General features: G+C 36.3%; 1 protein-coding gene across 2 annotated transcripts; it reads left to right on the forward strand.

Moving 5' to 3' along the window:
* The first annotated feature begins 11,185 nt into the window (after window positions 1–11,185).
* LOC103423727 (serine carboxypeptidase-like 51) lies at window positions 11,186–17,865 on the forward strand. Of its 2 annotated transcripts, none has more exons than XM_008361809.4 (12): window positions 11,186–11,368; window positions 11,487–11,581; window positions 11,676–11,783; window positions 11,883–12,123; window positions 12,216–12,259; window positions 12,572–12,745; window positions 12,857–13,062; window positions 13,190–13,259; window positions 14,141–14,191; window positions 14,520–14,572; window positions 14,689–14,821; window positions 17,389–17,865. In XM_008361809.4, the coding sequence occupies exons 1-12, from the start codon at window positions 11,230–11,232 to the stop codon at window positions 17,467–17,469; spliced, it is 1,395 nt and encodes a 464-aa protein (XP_008360031.3). In that variant the 5' UTR covers window positions 11,186–11,229; the 3' UTR covers window positions 17,470–17,865. The 2 variants fall into 2 exon arrangements, 1 of the variants encoding a protein (XP_008360031.3); XR_011579260.1 differs by having other exon boundaries at window positions 11,216–11,368; window positions 14,689–17,215.
* Window positions 17,866–18,120: the final 255 nt, after the last annotated feature.

Here is an 18,120-nt window from a genome sequence, read left to right on the forward strand (position 1 = left end):
CTTTAAAATAGTGAAAGTTTCATATAGGTTAGTGATGCGTTGGTCAGCATGTTTGCTCTTGACTAGCATATCATCAACGTAAACTTCCATGCTCTTCCCAATCTGTTCGGTGAACATTGAATTGACCAGTCTTTGATAAGTCGTTCCTGCATTCTTTAGGCCGAAGGGCATAACTTTATAGCAATATAGTCCTCTGTCAGTAGTGAATGCTGTGTGTTCTTGGTCCAGAGGGTTCATGAGGATTTGGTTGTATCCTGAGTAAGCATCCATGAAACTCAGGAGTTCACACCCTACCGTAGAGTCTATAAGTCTGTCTATGAGAGGAAGAGGAAAGCTACCATTCGGGCATCCTTTATTTAGGTCGGTGTAATCGACACACATTCTCCACAATACCTTTTGGAGCAGGAGACTTTCCTTGGTCGGATTCTTCTTAACAAAGACAACATTTGCCACCCACGTTGGATAATTGACTTTGCGGACGAAGCCTATGCCTTTGAGTTTTTCAACTTCTGCCTTCATTGCCTCGTACCGTTCAGCGTCATAAGATCTTCGCTTCTGTCTCACTGGCTTGGTCTTGGGGTCAATACTTAAGCGATGACAGATTATATCGGGAGAGATGTCTGGCATGTCCTCGTATGACCAGGCGAAAACCTCAATGTTCTCTTGCAAAAAAAAGATCAATGTCAACCGAATGGGTAGTGACAAGGTGGAACCAATCTTCACCATGCGATCCAGATAATCTTTTGAGATAGAGACCTTCTCTAACTCTTCAACGGGTTGTGCTTGCTGGGTGAAAGAGTCATCTCGAAGATCGTCGGGTTGACTGTTGCCACAGTGAAGATCCAAGTTGGCTTTGTCTGGGCTGGTCTTTATGACTTGGTCATGTATAGAAAGGGTTTCCTTGGGCACATGCAGGTGCTGTTACTTGATCGAAGTGTTGTAACATGATCGTGCACTAAGTTGATCTCCTCTGATGTAACCATTGCCATAGGGGGTTGGAAATTTCATCAACAACATATCTGTGGATACCATGGCCTTAAGATCATTGATGCATGTGCGTCCAAAGATGACATTGTATGTCGTTGGGCAATCAACCACCAGGAAGTTAGTGGTAATGGTAGTTGTGTAAAGGCTTGTACCAATGGTGAAAGGTAAGTGTATGCTCCCCAAAGGTTGCACGATATCACCGGAGAAGCTTATCAGAGGGGAAATCGAGCGATCGAGTAAGTGTTCAGCTACATTAAGTGCCCTGAAAGCTTCGGCAAACATGATATTGGACCGAATCCCCTGTGTCTACCAGGATTCGTCGTACTTCAAAGTTGACTATGTGAGCTTCCACGATCAGTGGGTCATTGTGAGGGTAGATGATACCTCTTTCTTCCTCAGGGTAGAAACATATTGGATCTCAATTAGGCTTTTGATGCTTGCCTCCCCTGATGTCTTCCACGTAAAACACTTGGTGGCCAGACCTTAAAGCTCGTTCACTATTTTTCATGGCCCTGTTGGAAGATTTAGATATGGGTGTGCCACCACTTATGGAATATATCACATTCACCTAGCATTGGTTACGGTTACCCCTTAGAGGGTGAATGAGGAATTGATCAATTTTTCCTTCACGTGCCAAAGCTTCAATATGATCACGAAGGGTGATACACTTTTCGTCGTCATGGCCGTTATACTCGTGGTAGCAACAAAATGTGCCCGTATCCTTCGTGGATTTGTAATCTGGGTGCCTATGTTTTGGCTTCGGTATCAGTTGTACTATGCTGGGGTAAATGGCCACGTATGTGGCGTTTAAAGGTGTGTATGCCTCATACCTCGGGGTGGGGGCTGTCCTGACACGTGCTTAACCCACTGTGTTGACTGCCTGGGGTCGAGGATTATCATGGTGATACCCTTGGCTATCGCGGTAGTGTCCCTTACTCCTTTTACTAAAATGAGACTGGTGAGGATGGAAATCTTTCCTTTTGCCCTGAGATTAATATGTTTGTTAACTTGGCAAAGTATTAAGTAAGGCAGGGGAGGCAATGCTGTTATTTGGAAGGTCGAGGTTTTCTCATTTGGTCCACTCCCTACTTGCTGATTAGGGGTGGCTATGGGGGGTTTCCCTTGATATGTCATTACCTCGGCGGAGGCATGGTTGTAAGCTTGTGCCATCACCTCAGAGTAAGTCTTCCAAGTGTTGGCATTGATCATGTACTTAAAGAAACAATCACGTAGGCCTGCCATGAAGGCCTTGAGGGCGGTCTTGTCATCTGCCTCAATGCAGCGAGAATACTCATGGCTGAAGTGACCGGCATACTTTCATAATGACTTGTCCGGCTTCTGGCAAATAGTGTACAAGTCATCTGCAAAATGCAAGCGATCGGTCTGGAAAATGTGTTGAGAAACAAACAGTTTCCTCAATTCCTCAAATGAGTCTACCGTCTCAGGTGAAAGACGGCAATACCAGTTTAAAGCTCCGCCAGAGAGGGTGAAGGGGAAGAGAAGACATCGCTCTTTGTCGGTGTGCATCCGGTATGCCATGGTGGACTCAAAGAGGTTAAGGTGTTCAATTGGGTCCTCATTTCCAGTATAGAGTTGCAAGTCAAGCTTCTGCTTTGTCTTTGCTTGGAGGGAGTGTCGAGCATCCTCCTTGTAAGAGGGCCAGGCCTAGGTTGGTTCCAATCAGGTATCTCAGCTTGTCATTCGGCCTTCAACTTGTTTACTTCCTTAAGAAGCTATAGGACAAGAGTGTCCTGAGTGGAGTCATGTACCACTGGAGCTTTCTTTCGTAAATCTCCATCTCTTCTTAGAAGTAGGAAGGTTTGATCAAGAGCATGTGATTTTTCCCTGGACTCGCCGTACTGACTTTCAAGGTATGTCTATCGAAACATCTCTGAGTCCTCTATACCTTCATGTTTCTTTAGGCCTTGTTGCCCCTTCCCCAAATTGATAGCCGGCCTGGAACGTGGGAGGGAGCCGAGTCTTTCAGAAACCATTGGGTCATTGATCTTCGAACTTATGTGGAGGGGATTCTCTCAACGTTGCTTTAGGAAGTCTCGGCAGTCACGATAAATGGCTTTCGATCCTTCCAACTTTTCTACAAGGAGGTGTCTTTCTCCACTTCTTCTGCTTCGGGTCGAAGTAGCTGGATTGAGAGAAGTCTCATGTTGATCAATGTTTTGATGATTAGCTCGCTCCTCATCAAGGATACCCATGTCGAAGGAATGTGACCCTCCTTGTTGGGAGGCATCCAAATGATGGTTGATGTCCATAGGGGTAACGAGTTCGCGTGTTTGAGTACGCCTAGTTTCGTGGAGCATGTCAAAGAGCTTCTTATACTGCTCCTAGAGGACCTCATTCTTCATTGCTATCTTGTTGTTTTGAGCTTCTAGCTCATCGACTTTAGCTTGAAGAACAACCCTCTTTCCTTCCTTCTTTCGTTGCTTCGCACTAGGTGCAAGATGGGTGTCATTCTGTGTGATGTGGCTTCTTTCGCTCCCCATATTGGAAAGGGATGCCTGGTCAAAAGAGAGTGTACGAATGGTGGAAACCAGCTTGACAAACTGAAGAAAGTGGGAATAAGTGTCGTTCCCACAGACGGAGCCAAACGTTAATGCACAAAATCAGTGAGGATTTTGGTACAACAGAAAGTATTAAGTTTGTGACCTTCACTAGATTGCTCCGGTCACTAGTATGGATAAGTATGTAAATGGATAGAGATAGGGAAGCAAACACAAGATGTACGTGGTTCGCCCAGATTGGCTACGCCTACGGAGTAGAGGAGTTCTCATTAATTGTGAAGGGTTTACACAAGTACATAGGTTCAAGCTTTCCTTTAGTGAATACAAGTGAATGATTTAGTACAAATGACATTAGGAAATATTGTGAGAGAATGATCTCTATTTATAAAAGAGAGTTTCTAGTTTCATTCTGACATTGACACGTGTCATGTTGTGATTGGCTTCTGATGTCGACACGTGTCGCACTGTAATTGGCCTCCTGGTTGAAGGGAAACTCTTCTGGGTCCTTGACGGTATAACGTTGACTGATGCTCAGTAGTTTCGAGATTGGTCAAGTATGGTACAAACAGTATCCATATATTTTAATTTCTTTTTTAGCCCATATTTTTTTAATGTATATTTGTACCCCATATTTTAATTTTTAATATGTACTCCTACTTTTTAATTTAATTTATACCCATATTTATTTTTGGCTTAATATACCCATGCTAATTACATGGATTTATTTTATGTTTTAAACTATGTCATAGTTATTTAAAAGGGTAAAAGACTGTTTACTACCCTCATGTTTCGTGGTTTTCAACATTTAGTACATCAAGTTTTTTTCGTCTCAGATTCATACCTAAAGTGTAAATTTTGGGACAGTCTCATACATCCGTTAGTCAAACTGTTAAGTTTTCTGTTAACTGTGACGTGGCGCACTGACCGGGTGCCACATGTCATCCGAGTTTTTTTTTTTCTTTTTTCTTTCTTTTCTTTTCTTCTTCCTTCTTCTTCTTCTTCTTCCTCCGACTGCAACTTTTTTTTTTCTTCCTCCTTCTCCTTCTCCTTCTTCCTTCCTCCTTCTTCCTTCCCCTTCTTCCTTCTTCTTCCTTCTCCTTCTTTCTTCTTCTTCCTTCTCCTTCTTCTTCTTCTTCCTCCGAAATCTGGGGAAGTTTGTTTGTTTTTTTTTTTTTTCCTTTCTTCTTCTTCCTTCTTCTTCTTCTTCCTCCGACTGCAACCTTTTTTTTTTCTTCCTCCTTCTTCTCCTTCTTCCTTCCCCTTCTTCCTCCTTCTTCTTCTTCTTCTTCCTCCAAAAAAAAAAAAATAAACTTTCATCGTCCCCCAGATTCAGAGGAAGAAAAAGAAGAACGAAGAAGGGGAAGGAAGAAGGAGAAGAATGAGGAAGAAAAAAAAAACTGAATATGGCCAGATTCGGAGGAAGAAGAAGAAGAAGGAAGAAGAAAAAAAAAAAAAAAAACTGAATCTGGGTAGATTCGGAGGAAGAAGAAGAAGAAGAAGAAGAAGAAGAAGAAGAAGAAGAAGAAGAAGAAGAAGGGGAAGAAGGGGAAGGAAGAAGGAGGAAGGAAGAAGGAGAAGGAGGAAGAAAAAAAAAACTGAATTTGGGCAGATTCGGAGGAAGAAGAAGAAGAAAAAAAGAAAAAAAAAAGAAAAAAAAGAAAAAACTGAATCTGGGTAGATTCGAAGGAAGAAGAAGAAGAAGAAGAAAAAAAAAGCTTCCCCAGATTCGGATGAAGAAGAAGGAAAATGAGAAGGAACAAGAAGGAAGAAGGGGAAGAAAGGGAAGGAAGGAGGAAGGAAGGAAGAAGGAGAAGGAGGAAGAAAAAAAAAGAAAAAAAAAAGAAAGTTGCAGTCGGAGGAAGAAGAAAAAGAAAGAAAGAAGAAGAAAAGAAAAGAAAGAAAAAAGAAAAAAAAAACTCGGATGACACGTAGCGCCCAGTCAGTGCGCCACGTCACAGTTAACAGAAAACTTAACAGTTTGACTAACAGATGTATGAGACTGTCCCAAAATTTACACTTTAGGTATGAATCTGAGACGAAAAAAACTTGATGTACTAAATGTTGAAAACCACGAAACATGAGGGTAGTAAACAGTCTTTTACCCTATTTAAAAAACATATTTATACAACAAATTAGTTATAATAATTTGGTACAAAAAAATGGTGTGTCTTAAAAATAAAAAGAAGTTAATAAAACATTATTCAAAAATAATTTTAAAAAAAAAATCAGAAGATTGGTTAATAGAAAAATAGGGATACGGGTGTTAGTTAATGTAACATCCCATATCAACCAACGGAGAATGGGTGATGTGCCTTATATGTACATGCCCACCTCCATATAGCACAAGGCCTTTTGGGAACTCACTGGCTTCGGGTTCCATCGAAACTCCGAAGTTAAGCGAGTTCGGGCAAGAGTAATACCAAGATGAGTGACCTACTAGGAAGTTCTCGTCTGAGTTCCCAGAAACAAAACCGTGAGGGTGTGGCCAGGGCCCAAAGCGAACAATATCGTGCTACTGCGGAGTCGAGAATGGGATGTGACATAATGGAATCAGAGCCACTCTGCTATGTGGTGCGAGTGTGCCGATAAGGACATCGGGCCCCTAAGACCACCATGGTGGGCTAAATGCTAAATTCCCCCCCCCCCCCCAAATTTCCCCCACACTCACTCCAACCCAAGGGAAAATGTGGGCTAGATGCTAAAAGGAGAAGTAAGGCCAGAAACCGCCCAAAATCAGAGTGGGCCCTATCAAAGAAAGTGGTTTTCAGCGTTTAGGCTCCAAACCCAGCCTGTGGACTCGCCTAACGCGCGCTCCTTTCGACCGGCTAAGACCCACCCACATGGGCCTATCGGCCACGTTCCCCAAAGCTCCAACGGCTCTTTCGATTAAACGGCTGTGATCATCAGGCCGTTGGTTAATCCAACGGCTTAGATTCAAAAAAAAATTATTTTATATTTATATATTATTGAATCCAATGACTGAGATTGAATATAATCAAATCCAATGGTAAAAAAAATATCTAATGGCCCAAATTTAAATCCATTGGCTAAAATAATTAAAAAAATATTATTTAACTCAAAATTCACCAAAAAACTATATAAATACCTATGTATTTGTTGAAAATTTAGTGATTTTTCAATATTTATCGGAATTTAAATATTTTTAGATTAAAATGTTCATAAAATTAATTTACGATAGTCTACATTTTTTTTTTAAATTTAATTTAAGAAAAAAAATAGCCTAAATTCTTTCTTTAATGATTCCGGGCTAAAAATTTGGCTTTTAGCCCAACCATTGGAATTGGTCTAAGGGGGGTGGATTGTAACATCCCACATTGACCAATGGAGAGGAGGTGATGTGCCTTATATGTACATGCCCACCTCCATATAGCACGAGACTTTTTGGGAACTCACTGGCTTCGGGTTCTATCGGAACTCCGAAGTTAAGCGAGTTCGGGCGAGAGCATTCCCCATCATGGGTGACCCACTGGGAAGTTCTCGTATGAGTTCTTAGAAATAAAACCGTGAGGGCATGGCCGAGGCCCAAAGCGGACAATATCGTGCTACGATGAAGTCGAGACTAAGATGTGACAGTTAAAGATACATGTTACCATCTTGAAATCTTCTTCCTCGGCACGTCGTCGGCTTTGTAACAAAACATTCTTAAATTTCAGCATTCCTCAGACATGCTCGTCTAGCCTCTGCCCAGCCTCGCCCAAACTTGCACTTCTGTGGCTTCACCTCTGAGGCTAGCCATTATAATTTGGTTTGAATTCATATTTGGCAATTTTGAACCTAAAACATCTAACTTACAAGTGAAGAAGAATACTATTAGATCGTAGTATTAAATGATGAGTCTAGCTTCTATATTAAGTGATTGTTCGACAAAATAATAAACTCCGTTGGGCCAAGGTTCTTTCATTACCTCATGGTCAATGTTTTGAGTGAACAACTAAGTTACGTAAAATGGGTAGAAGTGAAGACTGAAGACGAACTTGGAATAGCCCGATAATCCACATTATTTTATATTTGGATTAAGCCTAAAGTCCCCCAACCTTTTAGTGTCATTCCAAATTAGTCTCAACCTTTTTAAACATTCCAAACAAATACCCAACCTAAAATGTCACATCCATTAAGTCGTAGTTAATTTTTCTGTTACATGTACAAGTGGCAACAATGGATCCCACTTATTTGCTTACTTGGATATTAAAATAATAATAAATATAACTTCAAAAAAGAAATGAAGATGAAAAAATAGAAAAAATAAACAAATTCACGAATAAAATGGAAAACAAAAATGAAGATCAGAAAATCTCCTAACAAAAGAAAGGATTAAGAATTCAGATAGAGTTTCAAGGAGCTTATGCTCATGTGATTGTCTCATTCGTCGATTTTCGGCCAGGAAAGCTTCTAGTTCTTCTTTGTGGACGATGAAGATGATGGTGGTCGCATCATGGTTGTCCATAGCATTTCAACAACCCCCATGACCTTCTTGATGTTGGCGGCTTGAGTTGTAGGGTGGATTTGTGATTGTGAGTTGGATTTGGAGGTGATGGCTGAAGGGGGTGGTGGTGGCCATTATTTGGTGGAGCCTATACTTCCATGACCTTCTATTAATGTTGGAGACGAAGAAAGCTTAGTTAATTAACAAAAATTTAATTAGAGCTTAATGGATATGACATGTTCAATAGGTTGAATACCTATTTTGAATGTTTAAAAAAGCTAAGTACCTGTTTTGAATGTTTTAGTACTTGATCCTTTTTCTTTCCTTTTTTCTAGGAAACAACTCAATAATTCACTAAGCCTGCATCAGTGCGGTAGATATGGTAATAGGATGCTCGGAGTCGATGGCTGGGCTTGAAAAATCTTGTTTTCGTTTACAGCGGCCTTACCCAAGCCCTCACAAAGCTATGGCCCGAAAAATGCCTTCAAGTTAAAGCCCACACAGGAAATAAACAAAACTTTAAAACTATAGGGAAGTAAAGAAATGAAAATGGTAGTTCTATTCACACATTTATTTTTACTTCTCACACAACTCTCTTGATTTTCGGCCGTCGAATTTAATGAATTGAAAAAGGTCAATGGCCAAAAATTAACAAGGGTGTGTGAGAGGTAAAAATGATTGTGTGAATATCAATATCCAAATGAAAATTGCATTCAACCATCTTTTTTTATTTAATTCTTCTGCAGCTATTTGGCCAGTTAGACAGTTGTATTAAACCTAGGAACAATTATGTAATGTGTTGCTGCCTGCTGGAAAAATTTAAGAATTGCATAAGCACCAACAAAATAATAAATTTACACTTAAACGGTTTTCGAATAAATTAGTTAGAACTTGTCATCCAAAAGATTTGAACCTAAGACCTCCCATATTATTAAGTGACTACTTTAAATCAACTTAAAGTCACCAACAAACAAAAGTAAGAATCTAACTCTTATTAAGACAAATTTTTTATCATTGAAGTTGGAAGTCTTACTGTCAACTCAACGCAAAGTTTTAGCTCTTCATAAAAACAGTTAAAACTTAAAAAGTGTAAGAAGTAAACTGAGGAATGTAGAAATTACTACCCTTCGAAGTTGGTCTAATGATATTTTTTTATCCGATTGTTATAGCTAACGAATGAACCACATGAGTTGAGCACATGAGAGAATCTAACTAATATACAATAATCATGCCTATATATAGTTAAAATCTTATCCACCTTCAAGGTTGTTGTGTCTATCCTATAATTCTCCGTCATTCTGTATGATGATCTGATGGGCCTGCAGAGAGAGAGAGAGAGAGAGATAATGCAAATTATATATGCATGTTGCTTGCTAGAAGCTCATCATAGTTCACTTCACATCATGTGTCCCTTGCGTGGACAGCTAAAACGGTAGAGTCCACCAAAAATTCCATATCACAAACATCCATATTGTAGAAATTTCTATCAATAATTCGCTTAGCATTCCCATTCAAGAGAAATCCTCAAAAATTAAACACCCTCCATCATTAAAATTGTTTCATAATGAGTATCCATCTGTTACATATAATTCGTTTTTTTTCTTTGATCACAACATACACGTGAATTCCACTATAAAATGATAGATTTCCACGTACATCGGTGTTGTAAAGGAAGGTTACATGTATAACCAACACATATACAACAATTTTATATGCATGACACATTCGATAAAACGTATGGGCAATGAGTTGGCCAGAAATGCTGAATATCTTTGCTTAGCCTGTAGGTTATTCATATCGATTCTCCCTCAGAAATCTTATATGGAAGTAACTTTCCGGATAAGGCACCCAAATTTTGTTCATTTCTCCCTTCATTTTTCTATTGAGGGCAACCTGAATGTCCATGATAGCTCCATTCACCTAAAATAGTATTCATTAAGGTCGATTTTTCTAAGCCCAATTTCTGTGGTTGTTGTACAAGTGATGTTTCACCACACATTCTTCGAGTGGAAACTAGCCGTGACAGTAAAACTTGTCCAGGCAGGATTTCTATTTCAGAAATTTAATATATCTCATGCAATTTTCTCGGTTCTTTTCTTTGGCAAGAAATTATTCAGAAGCATTGTTGCCTGAGAGGCCACTAAAAGTAGGATGAGCTTATAGGATGGCCTCACATGCATGCGACTGTACTACCTATAACATAACCTCTATATGTGTGTGTGTGAAACAATGTACATAATCCAATAAATAGATTTATTGTTGTTCACACTAATAAAAGGTTATCATGCATTTTCTATACATGTAAAATAAGTTTTTAAAGTGCCAATAAACAGTTCCGTTTTGAAATTGTTTTAAACAATTGTTGTCCATCTTTCGTTATTTTTAATTTGTTCGGTTGACATTGTTAAGAACAATAAAACTTGACACAATGGTTTCCAAGCTAGATGTCAATTAGATTGAGACTTCCTATGTGTTTTAAACACGTCAATCATCCAACAATCTTCAGCTACAAGCCAAGTTAAATGTTTTGGCAGTAAGTTCATTTGCAACGTTGGGGAAGCTGTTCATCTATATATATATAACCTTGTGCAAGAACCCCAGCTATACATGGATTTCACCGTCGAATTATGCCCTATGAAAATATGGTCATTCAAAAAAAAAAAAATATTCAACATAATGAAAAAATGGTTATTCGTGAGCAAAACGTGTTTCCACAAAAAGAGTTTCTTCATATAAATTAAGAAAGAAATAATAAATAAGAATCCATGGGATTTGGGTTTTGTTTAAACGAGGAGTTTCTATGAGGACTTCTAAAATGATCAACTGAATTTAAATTTTTAAGAATTTGTGAAGTTTTTTTGTTAGCTAATATGTATAGAGTGTTCAGCACATTGAAAAATCTCTCTTTTATACACCATGTATATTAAGAGCAAGAGAATACATGCAACGAGTGCACTTGCTATAACAAGAAATTAAATAACAAAATATTTTCTTTGATTTTACTGCTTCACCGTTTCTAAATAAATTCTGAAAGTTATTATATAATGATAGAAACAATATCCGACTACTTATTTTTTTTCCTCTCTTTGTTATTTTCTACTTATTTTTTTTACCTCTCTTTGTTATTTTGTGTTAGACAGAGACAAATTAAGCATCCTCAGTAGTCTCTCTACATATAAAACCTCCTTTTACTGCATGTTTTATTTCCCACCAGGTTAAGAAGTTGCTGTCCCTCTCTCCCTCTCTCCCTCTCTGTCTCTCTCACTCTTTGGTCTCACAATGGAAAATCTCTCTGTAATTCTTGCTGTCTCTCTTCTCCTTTTTATTCCACTTTTTCATGGAGGAACTGCAACAACAGCAGCTGCTGCAGGAACCATAGATGGATCAGAGGAGTGGGGATATGTTGAAGTCAGACCCAGTAAGCAATTCACTCACACACACACACACATATATGTATTCTTTCTGTAATGAAGCAGAAATGTTAATGCTCATGGAACTTTTGTTCACCTTTTTGTTTTGGTATTGTTCTTACACAGAAGCCCATATGTTCTGGTGGCTCTACAGAAGTCCCAACAGAGTTGAGGATCCCTCCAAGCCATGGCCAACCATTCTCTGGCTTCAGGGTGGACCTGTGAGTATTACCAAACTACCTCAAATCAAAAAATATGAACAAACCAGATATTTTATTTTACATTGTTTTCATTGATTATTTTTCCAAAAAATAGGGAGGTTCAGGAGTAGGGATTGGGAATTTTGAAGAGGTTGGTCCATTGGACACGAATTTGAACCCAAGAAACTCAACCTGGTTGCAAAAAGCAGATCTTTTATTTGTTGTAAGTTCACCAAAAAGTACTCAAAACACTGTTTTCTTTTTTTGGGTTCTATTAAGTTATATGAATTTAAATTTCTTTTGATTTTTTGTGATAATTCAGGACAACCCAGTTGGGACTGGATACAGTTTTGTGGAGGATACGTCTCTGTTTGTGAAAAATGATTTGGAGGCAGCTGCTGATTTGACCACATTTCTGGTGGAGGTTTTCAATAGAAATGAGAGCCTCCAAAAGAGTCCTCTGTTCATTGTGGCAGAGTCCTATGGAGGCAAATTTGCAGTCACTCTTGGACTTTCAGCTCTCAAAGCCATTCAACAAGGAAAGCTAAAACTTAGACTTGGAGGTAATTAAAACTAAATTAATCAAGTTTTAATTAAAAATATTGGTCTAACTAAAAATACCATCATCTTAAAATGTATATTTTTTTTCTTGCAGGAGTGGCATTAGGAGACAGTTGGATCTCCCCGGAAGATTTTGTGGTAAGCTACCATAGTTCTAACTGCTTTTGACTCAATAATTGTCTTTCCCGTATCATGCAGATTTTTACAGTTTAACTTTCAAATTTAGTTTAGTCTATATTGTTTTTCATATACAACCATGTTGGGAGTAGGGTTCTTAGATTAGGTCACATAATACAGCAACATTCAATTTGTATCAATCTCGTAATTCATGAAAGTCACCTTAAAATTTCACTAAAAGATTATACTACTAAACCATAATGCTAGTGATAAATTATCATTTATGTGTAATTACATTTAGTTATTGATAATTTAATTTTGTGTACATTGCAGCTTTCATGGGGTCCTCTGCTCAAAGACTTGTCAAGGCTTGACGACATTGGATTGCAGAAATCAAATAATATGGCTCAGAGAATAAAGCAACAGATTCAGGATGGTCAGTTGGTGGACGCAACCAATTCTTGGGGTGAACTTGAGCAAGTCATCATGTCTAACAGCAATGCTGTGGTAGTTGTTTTTTAATTTTCGTATTAATTTAGTAATTATTTGTGACTGAAATTCAATTAAAACTCACAATTTTTTTATTTAAATTATTTATTGGATTTGTGGCATTTGCAGGATTTCTATAATTTTCTGTTGGATTCAGGAATGGATCCAGTTTCACCCTTGGCAACAATTCAATATAACAAAGGAATTTACGTTAAAAAATATTCAAGATACCTGAGTTCTTTAAGGTCTTCAGCAGGTGGTGGTAATGGTGATCTTGATTCTTTGTTAAACGGTGCCATAAAAAAGAAGCTTAAGATAATCCCCGATGATGTGACGTGAGTATATATCCTTTTCATTCTGTTGTTTAAATACGTTCTCAGTTGCAAATTTAATTTTTACAGTTAGGAATGCTTGGTCAATATGATGTAATCCACCAACGGTGCATATTTTTTGGGTTTGCAGATGGGGAGGGCAGTCTGATTACGTGTTCTCAGCCCTAACAGGCGATTTTATGAAACCAAGGATTAATGAGGTAATAATTTTTCCAAATCCAGAAGAGCAAACTATAATATTACTTATATTAGGATATAGTTGTAGCGTACACTTCGATTAAAGTTTAGTATTCTCTCAATACTTAGTTCGAATTAATTTTTTATTTTATAATTTAGATAAAAGAAAGAAAGGTTAATGTTACAAGAAAATATTATAGTGATTGGTGCATTATAGAAATTCACTGAATTATTTTTAGTAGGGAAAGCCAGTATACTTTATTTTGAAATTTTATTATTTTTGTTGAAGTGAAACAAAATATATGAGTTGCTTTGTTAGAGTGTCATTTTCTTCGTATAGTGACTTCTACGCAAACATGACCATAAATAATTATGGGGTACTTTGGTTCAGGTCCAAAAATTTGAGGTGTTGGATTTAGTCCAGTTTCTATATTTTTTCAATTATAATTAAATTTCTTGATGTATGCATCTTTACTCAAGTTTTTAATTTAAATATTTAAATACGAAAATCTAAATACTTCCATAGAAAATAGTTAAAAGAAAATTTATATGCCATCATATATGATACATATATGTTGATAAAATACATTTAACATGTTATAAAGGTGTCTACGAAAATAAATAAAATTAATCTACCTATCATCCACGAAAATAATAACTCACAAATTAAATTTATATCAAGTTTACTCATTAATATTAAATATTTTGTCTTGTAGGCATCGAATGGAGAAATCAAAGTCTCTTCTTCTAATTATTCTTTTTAATGAGCTAACTTTTGCTTAATTAAGTATTTTATCTGCAAGGAAATTGAATTTGTCTTTGCTCTACGATATTTCTTCCTTGTCTTGAAAGAATCTTGTGCCAACTTTTAATTTTTCTTTAATTCCCTTTTCTCTCCACTTAGGTTGATGAACTCCTTGCTAAGGGGATCAATGTCACAATATACAATGGGCAAGTAAGTTTTTCTCAACATTGCTTTCATTTTAAACAGCAATAGCCAACAGTTTTATTTTATTAATAAAAATTAGGAATAGCCAATCGAAAATTGATAGATCCGTTCTAGAATTAAGAAATGTGTTAGCACCAGTAGTTGCACATTCAACTTAAAAAATTGCGTAATCACTTAGTATTAGATTCTAATAATATTTCTCTTCGCTTATTGATTTTTACACCAAAAACAAAAATCACCACCTATTTAAAATTAATTATAATTAAGAATTGGACACCATTAAATTTTTGCAAACTAGCTAGGTTTGACATTATTTGGTTGGTAATTGTTGTAGGTTGATCTCATATGTGCAACCAAGGGGACTGAAGCATGGGTCGAAAAGCTCAAGTAAACTCTCTCTCTCACTCTCTCTCTCTCTCTCTCTCTCTCTCTCTCTCTCTCTCTCTCTCTCTCTCTCTCTCTCTCTCTCTCATGTGGGTGGTTTTATCCATTCTGTTTTTCAGGTGGGAAGGACTCCCAAATTTCTTGAACAAGAGTAGAGCCCCTCTTTATTGTGGCAAAGAAGGATTTACAAGAGGGTTCACCAGGTCGTACAAAAACCTGCACTTCTATTGGATTCTTGGAGCAGGACATTTTGTAAGTCAAAACTTTCCTCCCCCAGCACACAGTAATTACTTCTTTTTCAATGTCATATCAATGTCATGTCTTGTCACTCTCTACTTATTATGATCAAGATGATAATAATAATGCAACTTACGTAACACAAATATACAATTTTATGACGGCATACTGTTATGTGGCGGCTCGTGCAAGTAAAATAAAAAAATTTGAACAAAAAGTTACACATGTTTTTATTTTATTAGCATGGGACCCTATCATAATATTATATTCATGTTATGTAACACACTTGCTCAATTTAGGAAAATGAAAGAAAATATACAAAGAAATCAACATCACTATTTTGGAAGGGGGTAACAATGTGCTTTTCTACTGTCATGTGGATGCATTCATGCAAAGTGCTAATAATGCTATTTTTTAAGAAGTAAACCACCACTACTGGTTGTCCAAAAAAAAAAATCACCATTTTGCGTTAAACTTTTTGCGAACACTGCTATTATATACACAGAATTAAACTACTACAACGAAATATTGTCCAAGCGTCGACTTAAGATGAGTAAAATTGAGATTTGATTTCTAGATCTATATAAAATATAAGATGCATATCTATAGCCAATACATTATTGGAATATTAAAAACGTAATTTTTTTATAAAAAAAAATTATTATTATTATTATTAAGAGGTAGCTGGAAGAGTTCAAAATTATTATAATAATTTAAGAGATGAGGAATTTTTAACTCGAGACACATAGGTGGAAACCCAAAGCCCTATGCTATAGTTTAGATGTCATCTTCATAATCCTGTCATGGTTTTGGAGGAAGTTTTGCTATAGTTAAGATGTCATCTTCATAATCCTGTCATGGTTTTCGATAAAGTTTTAAGTGAAAAATATGACATTGCACATGTATATAATATGTTAAAATTTTTGCTTAAAGCAATAATATTCTCTCTAATGAAAGCTTATTAAGGTGTATAAATGTAGCAACTCATTTGTCCATGTGCATTAAGCGTTTGAGTGTAACCCCTAGCTGTATGCTGGTCTACCAATTGTTTGGATTAATTTGTTTTCGAATCTTAATTATAGAGGAGTGTTTTCTACCTTTTTTTTCACCTTTTAGGCACGTTTTCTAAATGCGGCCTCTAATTCTCTTTTGAATCTTTGATTAGTTCAGTCTACTGATTAGAATGGTGTGTATAAATTGTTTTTCTTAAATATAAAAATGTTCTAAAATTTACTTAGAATTTACAAAATGTTGAACGTAAATAATTGGATGGAGAGACAGAGACCTTCATCTTTCATTATTATGTTGTGTACTATTTAAAGCACTTGTTGCGATTTCAACTTAAGAGAAAGGTATTCTAAGATTAAAGGGTTTGTTGGAAAATTATTTTAAAATGATTGAAAATATATTTAGAGAAAATGTTTATAAATTTCAATAACATTTAAAGTTTATCTTGCAAAAACACCGATTATATACTTCTTATAAGAAGTATTTCAAATATTTTTTTTTAATTTACTTATTTTTTATTAAAGATTAATATCAAAAATATTTTTACAAAAATACATTTTTAACTATTTTTAAAGCAGATTCGTTCTAAACCCGAATTCACCTTAGGATTGGATGATCGAGACAGAACGTGTTAAATGCAATCACTTTAAACAAGCCCGACAAGTTGGTCCGAGCTTGTATGTCAGCTTGTACCTTGGATGCTTACGTGAGCGTGATAAGTGACATGACAAAAGAAAGAAAATAGTACCAAATAAAGCAAAACAAATGACCCCCATTGGTTTTCGATTTTAAAAACAACCCCATAATACATATCACATTTTATTACATTATATAATTGTTTGATCGTTTGTTTGATTATTATTTGCCGCATCATACGATAAAAGATATATATTTATGAAAACAATACTTGTATACAATATGAAAAAAAATGAATACCGTACTTTTATAGTTGTCTCATTTGTAAATATTTAATTGCAAGAATTTCAAAACAAACTTCACAAATACGATAAAAATTATGTGCGACTAATCTTATTATGATTTAAAATTAAACAAAAATGTCAAAAATACACAACACTCGTAATCATAGGTATTATTTAGGGGTTTCTTTTTCTTTCTTCCTCTTATACTTTTTTTATAAAAAAAATTAAAAAATAAACAAGATAATTAGAGAGAGGGGCGAAGTGGGAAATTTAGAGGGAAGTCAAACTTCGGTTGGTATTAGAGAAGGGTGGGACATGCATATATCTTGCCTTGCATTGCATTGCATTGCATGCATACGAGACGTGACAATTACTTGAAGTAATATACCAATATATTACTACTGACAGTCCATGAAATCAAGAGATGTCTGACCGACCGGTGTATATATGCCGCACCACTCGTGTGGACAAAGCTGACAAGGTCTGACCAACTCAGAGACCTTTTCCATTCTAAATATTTTAGAAAAAATACACAACAATATTTAATTAAATTAATATAAACAACAATTTGATGTTTTAGTTCCATTTTTTATTTAAAAATATGTAACTAGTTTCGTTTTTATAATATTTACTGATATTTTTTAAAATTTACAGGTACCGGTGGATCAGCCATGCATTGCATTAAACATGGTGGCTGACATCACACAATCGCCTGCTGCTGCTGCTTCTACGTAGAAAAGAAAGAGTGTTGGCACACTGCAAACAGAGGCAAGAGTTAAGAAGCAAACGATAACCATGCGGGACACAAAAATGCAATGAGGGGAAAAAGCTGCAGAGTGTGCAGGGTAGATATTTTTACGTTCGTAGGAGGCTGCAGCAATTGTTTCATTCTTCAATTGGTATATGGTCCAACATTTCTCTGATTAGTTTGGTGTTTTTTTTTTTTTTTTTTTTTTAAAATTAAGATTAGTTGTTTGATTACAATCAGAGGTGTTCTTTTTTTTTTTTTTTTTTTTTTTTGGATAGGACGGTTTTCTGTTTATCTAATTTATAAGGGGAGTGTTTTGAATTTGAATGAGAAGACATAGACGTTGCATTGATTAACTAATTTAATTCACTTATGCTTAAGCATTAACTTTCTTATTTAGTTATTAATTGAATCCAACCCTTATAATGTTGGGGTTTAAATCGGTTCTGGTTACGACAAACTATTTGATTCAGGCTTTTTGTTTGCCTCTTTATGCCACAAAGAGAATTGAGAGAGAGAAATTGTGAGCTTGCCGCTGTTGGATGCTTACAATAGATAGATATGTGTTAGTACGAATGTGTGTTACGCCTTTTTTTAACTTTGAAACCAAACAATTATGCTACGAGTGAGACACTTTG

This window comes from Malus domestica, chromosome 03, assembly GCF_042453785.1.
Source record: "Malus domestica chromosome 03, GDT2T_hap1".
Lineage (NCBI taxonomy): Eukaryota > Viridiplantae > Streptophyta > Magnoliopsida > Rosales > Rosaceae > Malus > Malus domestica.